Genomic DNA, 12,728 nt, shown 5'->3' on the forward strand with positions numbered 1-12,728 from the left:
GGATTGTGTTAGCTCATTAACAATGATGTTACCAATTGTTATATTTTATGTATATGTCATAATATTTGGCTCAATTGATTACTTAAATGTTTTACCTTTAAACACTTGTTCATTAATTCATCAATTTGGTACTTGTATCTTCCTACTTTGAAATTGTTCACCAATGACCAACATGTGTTAATTATTCCCATACATAAAAAGAATGACGAAAAAATCATCAAATTATCGTCCGCTATCTCTATTACCAACTTTATCTAAAATTTATGAAAAGGCAGTTTACATACAACTAACACATTTTCTTGAAGAACACCATCTCGTGGATAGCTCCCAACATGGGTTTTGTAGCGGGAAATCAGTGACAACTGCTAGTGTTTCTTTTATTGAATCAGTGATAGACTCAATAGATGCTGGTGAACCATGTGTCGGAATTTTTATGGCACTGTGGATCATGAAATTCTTCTTGCTAAGTTAAAATTACTCGGCTTGGATCCTCATTCCTTGAATTGGTTTAGTTCATACCTAAATAATAGATATCAGTTTGTTCAGATTACTCATTTAGCCAAAAACAATAGAATTATAAATCATAAATCAGAATTGAAACCAGTAAAATTTGGTGTGCCTCAGGGATCTGTGCTGGGACCACTCTTGTTTATATGTTATTTGAAAGATATTTCTAAATCATTATCAAACTCAGATAACACAAACCTCTGTCTATATGCTGATGATTCAAATCTTAAAGTATCGGGTAATAATTTAGAACAGGTGGAAATTTTATCATTCACTGAAATAGGAAATATGATTACTTTTTTTGAAAATCACAACCTCCACTTAAATATTGAGAAAACTAACTACATTTCATTTAAAACAGCCCAATCAAGGATCAAAAAGAACCCTTGATTTTTGTGAATACTGAGCCTATTGAGCTTGTCACAAGTACAAAATTTCTTGGTCTAACAATAGATAATAACTTGGATTGGAATAAGCATGTAGACAACATTTTAGCTAAAATCAATTCTGGCATGTACGCACTAAGAAGAATGGCAGGGATGTGCAGTGAATCCACTCTTAAAATTATTTACCATTCATACATTCATTCACACATTTCATTTGGAATTTGTCCGTATGGCTCATCTAAATTAGAAAATCTAGATAAAATTCTTAAAGAACAAAAGAAAGCGATTAGAATAATAAAAAACCTACATCCAGGTACATCATGCAGGGAACATTTTAAAATGCTAAATATATTAACAGTTTATGGTCAGTTTATTTTAGACACTATTTTGATATTTTTAAACAATAAGAAGGATACAATTTTAGAACAAGAAACACACCATTACAACACGCGAAAAAAGAATGAAATCATACCCACTCACCATAGACTTGAATTTTACACAAAGAAGCCGTCTTACAAAGGAGCAAGTTATTTCAGAAAATTGCCAAAAGAATTAAAGTGTCAAATAAACAGTTCAAAATTTAAACTAAAACTAAAAACTTACTTGGTTTGCAAAGTATTATATTCCATAGAAGAGTATATGAATAATTAAGCAAATGTTAATTTAAATAGCTAAGTTGACACTATTCAGATGTACTAACATGTACTTGTCTTGTACGAATAAAGATATTTTGATTTGATTTGATTTGTTCTTTCTCTTTTGAAGTTTAAAATCTTGTGAAAATTTGCATACAGTAGTTCGGTATTAGCCATTGTCTTTTAACAAACAAATAAAGAAATCCTTTTATAAACACAATCCGGCAAAAAATTGGCATTCCAACACAATTAGCTGAATTTTACATTATCTTCCAGTTGTAGCTGAAGAACATCTGAACCAAACTAAAAATCTAAATTCATGTTTTCGGCCCCTGGACTATATTGTTAACAGCTGTTGAGCAATACCATTTTTGGACTATTTGACTGAGGTATGTAAAAAACCTATTATTGTCTTAACAATATAGTCCAGGGGCCGAAAACATGAATTTTGATTTTTAGTTTGGTTCAGATGTCCTTGAGCTACAACTGGAAGATAACGTCAAATTCAACAGCTGTTGAGCAATACCATTTTTGGACTATTTGACTGAGGTATGTAAAAAACCTATTATGGTCCAAACTAAAAACATGAAAGGCGCATTTTAATATCAAAGCACTGTAAACATTTCCATGTGTTATACATAAACCGCTTTTCAGGCCCCGAGTTGATGCTAGAAGGTGAAACGGAAGAAGAATTTCTTCAAAGGCAAGAAGAGCAGTTGATTATTGAAGCAATGTTACTAAGTCAAATAGAGTTTGAAACAAAACAGACAGAAGTAAGTAGAATAATGTAGTAGTCTGACCTTTTTGTATCTAAAAATATTTTTTTGTTCATTCTTATTAGGTACCATCATTTCATTATAAATAGGGATGGACGAGATTGGATTTTTAGTTCGAGACGAGACGAGACGAGATTTTTTATTTCTCGTAAAATTTCGAGACGAGATCGAGACGGGATTTCCCTTCTCATACACAACGGGAAATACACGTTCAAAATTTTTACCTGATTTTGTAACATTGTCAGATGACTGTTTAAATACAAAAATAATGATAATAGGCAAGAATATTTACAATATTTTATTAAAAAACATCAGCATAACATTTTTTTATTAATCACGCCTAACTTATTAAAAATGCCTACGATTAGAAAACATAGTGATATCAGTTAGGATAGAGTTCAACTTATCCTAAAATAAAATAAATCATAAAATAAAAGCAATATTAATTTTTATAAAATAGTTACTTGTTTTGACTTTTTATAGTAATAAAACATTCCTCACACTGCTTACACTTAACAAAACTTCTCAAATGTTATTAAAGTAATATTATTTAAATAATTAAAGTAATAATTACATTTACAGAATTAATTAAATAAGAACGCCTTCGCAAAGGAAACGCAACTACAACACGCTCCTGTATTGCGGGTATTGCATTGACTTTCTGCAGGCGTTTTTAAATTTAAATTTTTTTTTTATTCTCGTCTCGATAAAAATCTCGGCCAAAAAGAAATCTCGTCTCATGTAACGAGATTTAAAATTTCCCGAAAATTTCCCGAAATTTCGAGACTTGACCATCCCTAATTATAAATAATAGCCAACCATGTCAGTGGCAATTTTTTCATGACCAATTGGCAAGAAAACAAAATATCTTTCTCCAGTTATGATGAAATATAAATTCTAATTTGGCTCATTGACTCATATGTGTAACCCGTCACTTCAATTTGTTGCGAGATAGCCGTTCTGCTAAGTACTAATTGAAAGGTGTTAAAGTAGTTTGTCAAGTATAACTTGCAATCGCTTAAGTTGTGTTCTTCTAGTGGACAATGATGGTATGGTAACTCAGTTGGCTACGGTGTTGCATTGACGTGTCCTGTTGAGGTGTTTAAATCCTTGTTTGTGCCTATATTGAACTCGGTAATAAATGGCTTAGCTGGAGTGGAGGGCGCCTGTCTTAAATAAACTCTCTCTAGCTTGGGTGGAAGTTGACGGCAATAATGAGTTGATACTTCATCTGCTATAGTATCATCTAAATGAATAATTAATCAATTTATTTCCGTTACAGTAGACTCCCTCTTATCCGAACTCCTTGGGACCGAGGCCAGTCCGGATAACGGGTTTTCCAGTTAAGCCGACGTCCTCAAAAACTCATAAAAACGGACCGGTTACGGTGATATTCGACTTAAATTTAGGAGAGCATTGTATTTTGACATGTGATTACTGTTCTCAAATCTTTCCCTTGAGAACAGTCGTTTCAGTACCGCCCACTTCCTGCCGATCTAGTCCGATTAAACCAATGTGCTGATAAAAATTGTCCGGTTAAAGAGATGTCATTTCCGTCAAGTGTAGTCCGGTTAAACCGATGTCCAGTTAAAAGGTGTCCGGAAAAGAGGGAGTCTACTGTATCACAAAACATTTTACAATCATACAAATTATTTAGAAATTTAAACTGGTCACTTTTTCAAGTAGTGTGACCGGTTACAAAGTTAAACATGTATAATAAATAATAAAATACTTGATACTGGAATCATTTATTATTGGATTGCACTTAGTTGTTATTTATTTTTGTTTGTTTCAGAAATTGCAAAAGAATTCAGCTCCAAGTACCCCTGGCCAGGGAATTAAAAAGGAAGAGAAAAGAGAATGCACCGGATGTATTAAAGTGAGAGAAGCCAAAGTTCTCCAGACAATTGTGTCAGAAGAGAAGACGAAGATTCAGAATTTCGGTAAAAAATGTCCTTAATTTATTTTTTCAGTTAAAAAGTTGCAGTTTTGAAAACTACACACATTTTGTTAGTTGACGACGACACATTTTTGGTTTACAATCACCTTACATTTTTTTCTTCTTGTTTAGGCCTACGCATTTTTACTTTTGAGTTTAAAAATTTTTTTTGCTGACTTAGTAAACCTCAATTCAACATATTAATTGGGAAGTTTTGATGTACCTGCTAATTACAGTAGTACCTGGCTAATTCAAACCTAAATAGTTTGAAAAACCTCTATAATTAGAAATTGTTGTCTATTCCCCTCAGAAAACCTCTAAAATTGAAAAAAATAATATCAGTTCCGCCCCGAGGGTAATAGATGCCCGGGGCGAGATTTAAATTTTTGCCTCGTCCCCAAAAAAGGTATTTGGGGGGTCAATAGATAGACCCAACATCCTATATATCGGTATCAAACGTTTTGCAAGTATTTATATTTTTATAAGTGTAACAACTATACTGAACTAAATTACTGAAAACATTGAATTTACGACTCAAATGGACATCACAAAACGACTATGATTTGACTAAGAGCTTGAACTTTGAGGTTAGAAACAAGTAAATGTAGGGGGGGCATGTGGTGAATACGCAGTGTGTCTCGGACTCGCAGTATTGCCAAAAAGTTACATGCCAGACGTAAAAGTAGTAATAGGACGAGTTGTATGTTAAATAACGGTATTTATTTTATGAATAAAAATAAAGCTATAGATTGCGTTTTTAGAATAGTCATTGTCATTGATTACGCGTTTACGAGTTTCCCGTGAAATATTCGTTTGCAGTTTGTCGATAACGTTATTAATTTTTTTACCTTCCAAAAGCAAAAAGGTCGTCCCACTCGCCCCACCCTCGAGGTGGCCCTGAATAATATACCGATAATTCAAAGTGATTTTTACGCTTATGCAGCCTCTACAATTCAAATTTCTATATAATCGAGCCTCTACAATTAGAAATTTGTTGCCGTAGTTCAAACTGTTACCTCCAAAATTTGAATTCTACCTCTACAATTCGAACTGTGTTACCATAATATAGTTTGAATTCAGGACAAAGAATACCTTGAAACATGATCTGACACCTTTATTGAAGTTCCCACTGTGTGTTCATTAGTCTCCGTTCTCTCAAACTCTCTACAATTGAAAATGGGCCCTCCATAATAAACATTTTATTAGTTCTGACCCCTACAAATTAAACTCTCTATATTTCAAAACTTCCCATGGTTCTCAATATATCGTCTTTCATCTGAAAGTAAGAGCATAGCTAAGTAATGGTTATAGTGCTCACCCTACAATCAGATGGCTTCTAGTTCAAATGAAATTAGAAATTAGGCAGCTTTTTGATTGATCGAAACTAAACACAGCTCTTCTTGATCATTGGGTTAAATAAGTAGTCTGGACTAATGAAGCAACTTATCTTAGTCAGTGACAAAGCTAATTAGATCATCTCTCTCTATTCTGTAGTTTACACTCGTCTTGCATTTATGTCCTTTAACATTAATTTAATTTTTGCAGAAAAAGACTTGGATGATATTTGAAATAAAGATAAATAACCATATTTTGTTTTCCTAGAACCAGCAACGAGACAAGCAGACACGACAAAGGGAGCAATTCCCAAAAATAAGGCTGCAACATTTCCTGATGTAACTGAAAAGAATGAAAATGATACAAAAATACACAATGAAAATGAAAAGAGTGTGAATGATGGAGCTGTTCAAAAAAGACATTCTGTGCGGGAAGCTCACAGTCAGTTGAACATGAGTAAACTGTTGGACCAAATTGAGGAAAGCGCTTCCACAAATAATGTGTCTCAGGTAAAAGTTGTTTCATTTCGTGATTTTTTTTCTGAGCTTTTGTTAAAAATATTTATTTATCATTTGGACATGTTGTCATTTATTGACCAGTATGTTTTTATTTAAAAAGTAATTAGTCTTTGTATTGTAGCAAAAAACAACGTTCAAAACATTGAAAGTGGATAATTTATCTTTAACCATATTTTAAATGCTTTCACTACAAACATAAGGACTAACTCTAAACTAAAAAAAATAATTACAATTAATTTTTTAATGTACACTAACAATTAAATAAACATTCAATTGCTTCTTAAAGGCTTTACTAATAAAAAAAAAATACCAGAAAATTTACATGGCATATTAAATAGGTACTAAGATGTATTTCTTATGTAAAAACAAATTGTAATGAAAACTCCCGCCGCGGACATGGTACTTTTGGTGTGAGATGGCTCGAGGTAAAACGTCCGTACGTGGTACTCCCGCGGCGGGAGCGGCAGATGTCGGTGTGGCATGGTCTTAAGCCACTGAATAAATAAGGAGTGATGGTTCTATGAATTGTTATGCATTCAAATTTTGTATTTTTCCTTTTTAGGAAGTACATTTGATGGTAAATAAATGAAGACTATACCTTATTAAATATTTAATTGCCAAGTTATAAAATTGTTTTGATAAACCCTGAATAACCTAAGTAAGGGAGGCTGTTTTGGTCAACATATTTTTGGGTTTAGGTGTGAGAAAGGATAGGATAAGCAGGCTTACCTTAAGAAATGTAGGCATCCCACTTCATTCACTATAGAACACAGAAGAAAACACAAACAAAATAAACACTGGATATTTCGAGGCCACTGGCCCCTTTCTCAACATGGAGAGTCACATTAGATATTTAGAGTCTTTCACTGGTAAGGAAGCAGTGTTGCCAACACACTATGAATTTACAAATGAATATTTACAGGTTAATGAGTCATTGATTTTATTTACACTTAGTCTAAGCCTGTTTTTTAGGTGTGGAAGGGGAAAGGAAATGTTAGGCCTATCTGAGATTGCGGTTTGGGGGCTCCCTGGATTTTGTGAACCATTGATAAGATCATAAGAGAGTTCCCATCTCCTTAGTTGTGATGGGTTACAGGTGGGAGGGAAATATCTTATTATTTTTGAATTGAAACAACTGTTTAAGTCTTGCATATTGTGGCTGGCAGCATGAATAGGCACTGGTTTTTCTGGATGGCTGTTTTTTATGTCTGTCCTATGATTGTTCATTCTTGTTCTAAAACTGGTGGTGGTAAGTCCAATGTATTGAGATGAGCAATGGTTTTATTGAAGTTGATATACAACATTTTGCGTGGAGAATGTATTGTGTCCTTTAATTTTGAAGGTTTCTCCTGTTGATGTGCTTGTAAATGTTGTGCTGGGCCTATTAATGTGGCAGGTTTTGCATCTTGCCATGCCACATGGGAATGCACCTTCTATGGGTTTATCTTGGTCTTTGTTAGGTTTTGATTGTTAAGGGTGAACTAACAACTTTTTTAAATTGGCTGGTTGTCGGAATGTAGTTGTGGGAGGTTTTGCCAAGAAGTCTTTGGTGTGTGGGGATGCTCTGAGGATTTTGAAACCGTCTTTTAAAATTGTGTTTAAGGATTGGAGGCCGTGGTGATAAGTCGTGATAAGCTGCAGGTTTTGTTTGGAGTTTCTTTTTTGAGTAGGCCTAACGTTGGTGGTTTCTGATTGAGCAAGACGGATCTGATAGTTGTTAGAATTCAAAGGTAATTTTGGTTTAAAATGGTCTACAACAGTAGGTTTTCAAAGTATTGACATTGTAGAATCCACGTAACTTTTCAAAATTTTATCTTCACGCTTGCAGCAACAGTGAGTCAAGCTAAGATAACCCCGCGCCATGGTCGACAGTTTGAGTTGCCTAGATAATCTTCAGATTGATTTAAATTTTAATTGTTTTTTGTCAACCCGAGTTTTGGTATTAAGTGATTTAACTTTTATAAAAAGTTTTGATTGGACGGTTTAAATCACTTAAAAAAGTAGACGTTAGTAAACAAAAGTAGTAACATTGACGACACCTGAAGAAGTGGATCCTTTTGTGTGCCTTTTGGCGGTGGAATTTGATGGTTAAATTTAATAACCACCGAAACATGTAGCAAGTTATTTTCGACACTACAAAACATGTCAAGGATTGTCTGACAAGGTACGTTTTTAACCATTATTAGTCATAAAACGCAATCCTGGGGCTATAAAAATGAAGTATAAAAAAGTAGGCCTAAATTTGAGGACATATGGCATTGTTAAATATAATTTATTTTTGTTCAACAGGCAAATATTGTTCCTAAACAACCTGGGGAGAGCTCAAAACCTTCTGGTGTAGAACCTGCAAGCTGTGTTTTGAGAAATAAAAATGGTAGGTAATTTAACATTTCTTACTCTTTTAGCAAATTGCCCATATAGGGAATAAGCTATTACCGTAGGTCTCATGGTACCCGGACCCGGGACCGATATCCTTTACTGTTTTGATGTCCCCAGAGGCCAAAAACACCCTCCGTTCAAATTTATATTTATGTGTCCGTTAGCACGATAACTCGGACAAAAATTATCCGATTTTGATGAAATTTGGTACAAACCTTTAGAAACATGTAAATTTAAACAATTTTGCAAACCAGGATGACAGGACTATGGGAACGGGTATTTATGGGGGGTCTATGGGGTAAAATGTAGGTATTTTCCCAATTTTTGGTCCTACAAACATAACATTTTAATTCAATTTCTTCCTTGAAACTATTTGTAGACCTTAGTTGCAGAAAAAAATTTAATATTTTAATATTATTATATTATTTTTATATTATTTTATTGTAATACTAGCTGTGTGCCCGTTCTACGTACGGGGATCTTATAGTAGGCCTAGTCAGTTGAATGTGACAAAAATTACACAATGTTGGGTTTTTGGACATTTGTAATATTATTTCTTAAGTAGGTAGGCCATGTATTCTATGGAAAAGTACTCGTATCAAGGATCGTCGTCGAAAAGGTTGTTAGATGAATAAATAGGTAGGCGTACGTACCCAAGAGATGGGCTATGGGCCTATTGGCTGTATGGACCAGCGATTGCATTACACGGTGAGTAGAAACAGCAAGTGACACATTGGAAAAGCGTTTAGCATCATCCGTAAACCTCTGTTACAATCACCCACTGCAGTTGTGATTTTTTACTTTACACTTTACACAATCGCCATTGAAGCGCCGTCAATGAGTGGAAACCTTGTTTGTAAGCTATTGGCGACGATAATTAAGTGTCCCAGCTATATACAACACTGATAGTGATTCAAGGTCTTTTGTTTGGTTATCAAAACTCAAGAACAATTGTATACACAAAGAATTTCTGGTTCCTGACCTGGATGTTGCCTAGTTATTTAATTTCATTTACGGTTACACTATGATATTGCACTTGCGATTAATTAAATCCGTTATGTAAGAAAAACGATTATAATCCTACTTGGTTGGGATTTGCTTTCAAAACGTGATTCGAAATGGCTTCGGTATTTGTAAACAACATTTGTAAACATATCAGTGACAGCTAGAAAAAATAATCTTGATCTGAACAGCTGTTCGTTATTTCATAGACGATTAAGTGATAAAAATTAAACAAAAATTTGACAAAAATCACACAAAACGGCATTTTTGAACGTCCGTAATTTTATTTACAAAGTAGTGAGGCCACATTTTAATCGCTAAAGACACTCTCGCCAATCCAGTGAACACTTTAAAATGACTTGGATCTTGATAGGTACTCTCGTTTTCACGGAGAAGATTGCGTAAAATGTCATCTTGAGTGTTACAGACAGACAGACAGACAGAAATAGAGATAAGACATGTTTCTGCTTCTTGAATGTATAAAACGTAAAAATAACCTAAAAATATATAATTCTGAGCAATGTACAGACAAAACTCTAATTTTATTTATATAGATTATTCTGATGGAGAATAATAAATGAATTATTGTAGTTTCCTTGCTTATGGATATATTTTAATAATTAAATGTGGCAATTTTGTTTATTTCATACAAAGCTATCAACAACATATAAACAAAATCAAACCTCATTACCTTCCCTGTAGCAGCAAACTTAAGTAGTCTACTCATTAAAACTTATGTTATTTAAAAAGGAATTAAGTCTGATGCAATATTTGAGTGGAAATCTAGCCAGGTAAATGGAAATTCGCTTAGTCTGCAGGTTTGCTATAATGTGGGTTTTGGTGAGGCTTTGCAGGGAAAGTGAATGCCACAAATACTTTTTTCACATTTTGTAATTATTCTATTATTTTCCAAAATCTCCTTTTAGCCAATTTTCCTTTCAAACTAACAGGTTGAGTTTTGATAAGCCTATAGATTTTCGACTCAATTTACTAATGCAGACTGTTTCAGGAGCTGTGTTAGTATTGCGTCCTACGCCGCAACAGCTCAACCAAGCTTTGGCTCAGAAACTTGAAGTGCAAGAGGAGATGGACAAGCGAGGTTCATCGATTCACTACAAACCAACACCTGAACAGGTAATTAATTACCTAAGAATGTTTGATAGGCTACTAAGAGTTAATGTTTTTCCTTCTTTTTTATTATCAATAAGTTCAGTTAAGTAAGGTTTTTTTGTGTATGCAATGTTGCAGAACATTTGGGTTCAAATACTTTTAATGTTCTGTTTTACATGCAATAAGTATCTGGTAAATCAGTCCTAGTGAGTAAAAAGGTACAGATCTAGCTCCATTCCACACTAACCTTGTCTTGATATTCAGATCAAAATACACAATTGTCACTGCCTTTTTAATGAGAACAAATGCAATTATTACCACTGATACCTTAATTTTGCATACCATTTAAACTTTTAACTTACTTGTTTTATTTTCAGGTACCACTCTATTACAACAACCGATTTGACATCAACCAACGTTGTGATGTTGCTAATCAAACTAGTGCTGTACCAAAGAAAGATTCACGTTTAGCCGATATGCCTGCAACTGTGAAATCTGCTGGTGCTCCGTCCAACGGAGAAAACATTAAAGAAGGTATTATCACTTAACATGTAATATGTGTCTAATGTAATTTCAGTTTGACAAAATATTAAAGTGTATAGTCTTAAGATTTTATGTCGTAGAATAATGGTAGAATAATACTTTATTTTTTGCAGATACTCCTTATGATCATCAGGCCGAGTTGAGAGCTGCGAGACTGAGATTCCAAAAGAAGTACGAGGAAACCCTCAAGAAGTTACAGGTGAAATTAACGACTCCTGCTGGCATATCGGCTTGGAAGGAAAATAATTTTATATTTTTCAGATGAATTGGCTAACCTTGTTAGGTTTTAGGAATGTAGTAGGTCTATTTAAAGTTGACCTGACTGTGCTTAGTCTTTGGGCTTGACCTTACCTTAACTTGGTCATTTAGAAGCTGACCTGAACTTAGTCTTTCTGCTTGACCCTACTTTAACTTCTAATTTGCCAAGTTTAGTTTTAGATGGTGTTAAGTGGAGCGAGTTCTGTAATACGGAGAAGGTTTTTATCCTGAAAAATCAATCCTTTTTGCCAGATAAGTGAACATACAGCTTAAGGTGAGTTATATCGTTACGACACTAAACTGACCCATATTACCACAAAAACCAGTAGGTCCATAATGACATAAAGTAAGTCTTAAATTTACTTAATAATAATATTGTTAATGATTGTGTCTAATTTTTCTAATGATGAGTTTTTGTTTCAGGGAGAAAAGAATAACCAATAAAACTTAACCATGAGACTGATTTGAGTGCCTTTAAAAATAACATAAAATAAAACGGGGAAAACAGGACCTGAAATATGACTTCCTGAAATTTAGACATCCTTAGTGTGGATACTTTTATGTATTTAAAAGGCAATAGGTTACATAAAGTTACACCAAATAAAGTTACATTTTCAAAGTATTTTACGGAGAGAAGAATATTTTGTTTTCTTTATTTTTTGTTAGTTAGTTTTTATCATTATGATATCTGCATAAGGTGCTGTTTTTCTATCTATCTATTATGTCTAGTCTTAATACCAATATACTTATAGTGCTTATGGTTTATTTTACTTTCACAGTGTTTTGAATAATATATTCTTAATGTCATTGTTATGAATAAATTGGAGTTTGGAAGTAAAACGTCATAGTTTGAACGATGCTAAATTATTGAAAGTGGCTTTAGAATAAATTAATAACAGTTTTTGTTGTTTGGCAAATTGGCACGTAAAATGCTACTATTGCTCAATTCAATTTAATTAGCAAATTTGGTTTTACATAACATTCCTTCTTAAAAGAAGAACTGTGAAATGTTTGTTGAGTCAAATAATGGCTTCCCCCAAAGATACATTAGACCTTTTGTGTGTTTTTTCTTGTGCCATCATTTCAAGTCTATTAGATGATATGTTTTCGATAGAAACATTATATTACATGATGAGCTGTCATTAACTCTGTAACTAGAAATTACTGACATTAACCTTCGCTTCTTAGTTTAATATGGTTTATTTTATTTATGTGAACAGTATTTGTCAAGATGTAATAAAAAAATTCTGCAAAGGCTAATTTATTGAAAAAAAAACTTCTAGCCAGTAGTTTTGATAAAACATACTACTATTCTATTTTTAATGTGTTATTATGGCTGT

At 33.4% G+C, this 12,728-nt stretch overlaps 1 protein-coding gene across 1 annotated transcript in view; it reads left to right on the top strand.

The window, feature by feature from the left end:
- The window catches only part of LOC129005384 (uncharacterized), a 32,914-nt gene extending 20,887 nt beyond the window's left edge, over window positions 1-12,027 (top strand). The window contains exons 11-18 of the mRNA XM_054434253.1: window positions 2,183-2,301; window positions 4,100-4,247; window positions 5,846-6,087; window positions 8,386-8,470; window positions 10,487-10,611; window positions 10,965-11,121; window positions 11,244-11,329; window positions 11,812-12,027. Of these exons, the coding sequence (XP_054290228.1) occupies window positions 2,183-2,301; window positions 4,100-4,247; window positions 5,846-6,087; window positions 8,386-8,470; window positions 10,487-10,611; window positions 10,965-11,121; window positions 11,244-11,329; window positions 11,812-11,832 (983 nt within the window). The 3' untranslated portion in view covers window positions 11,833-12,027. The remainder of the gene's footprint in view (window positions 1-2,182; window positions 2,302-4,099; window positions 4,248-5,845; window positions 6,088-8,385; window positions 8,471-10,486; window positions 10,612-10,964; window positions 11,122-11,243; window positions 11,330-11,811) is intronic.
- The last annotated feature ends 701 nt before the right edge of the window (window positions 12,028-12,728 follow it).

This window comes from Macrosteles quadrilineatus, unplaced genomic scaffold (assembly GCF_028750875.1).
Source record: "Macrosteles quadrilineatus isolate MER2022 unplaced genomic scaffold, UCM_ALF_1.0 Scaffold_20__1_contigs__length_2534061, whole genome shotgun sequence".
NCBI lineage: Eukaryota > Metazoa > Arthropoda > Insecta > Hemiptera > Cicadellidae > Macrosteles > Macrosteles quadrilineatus.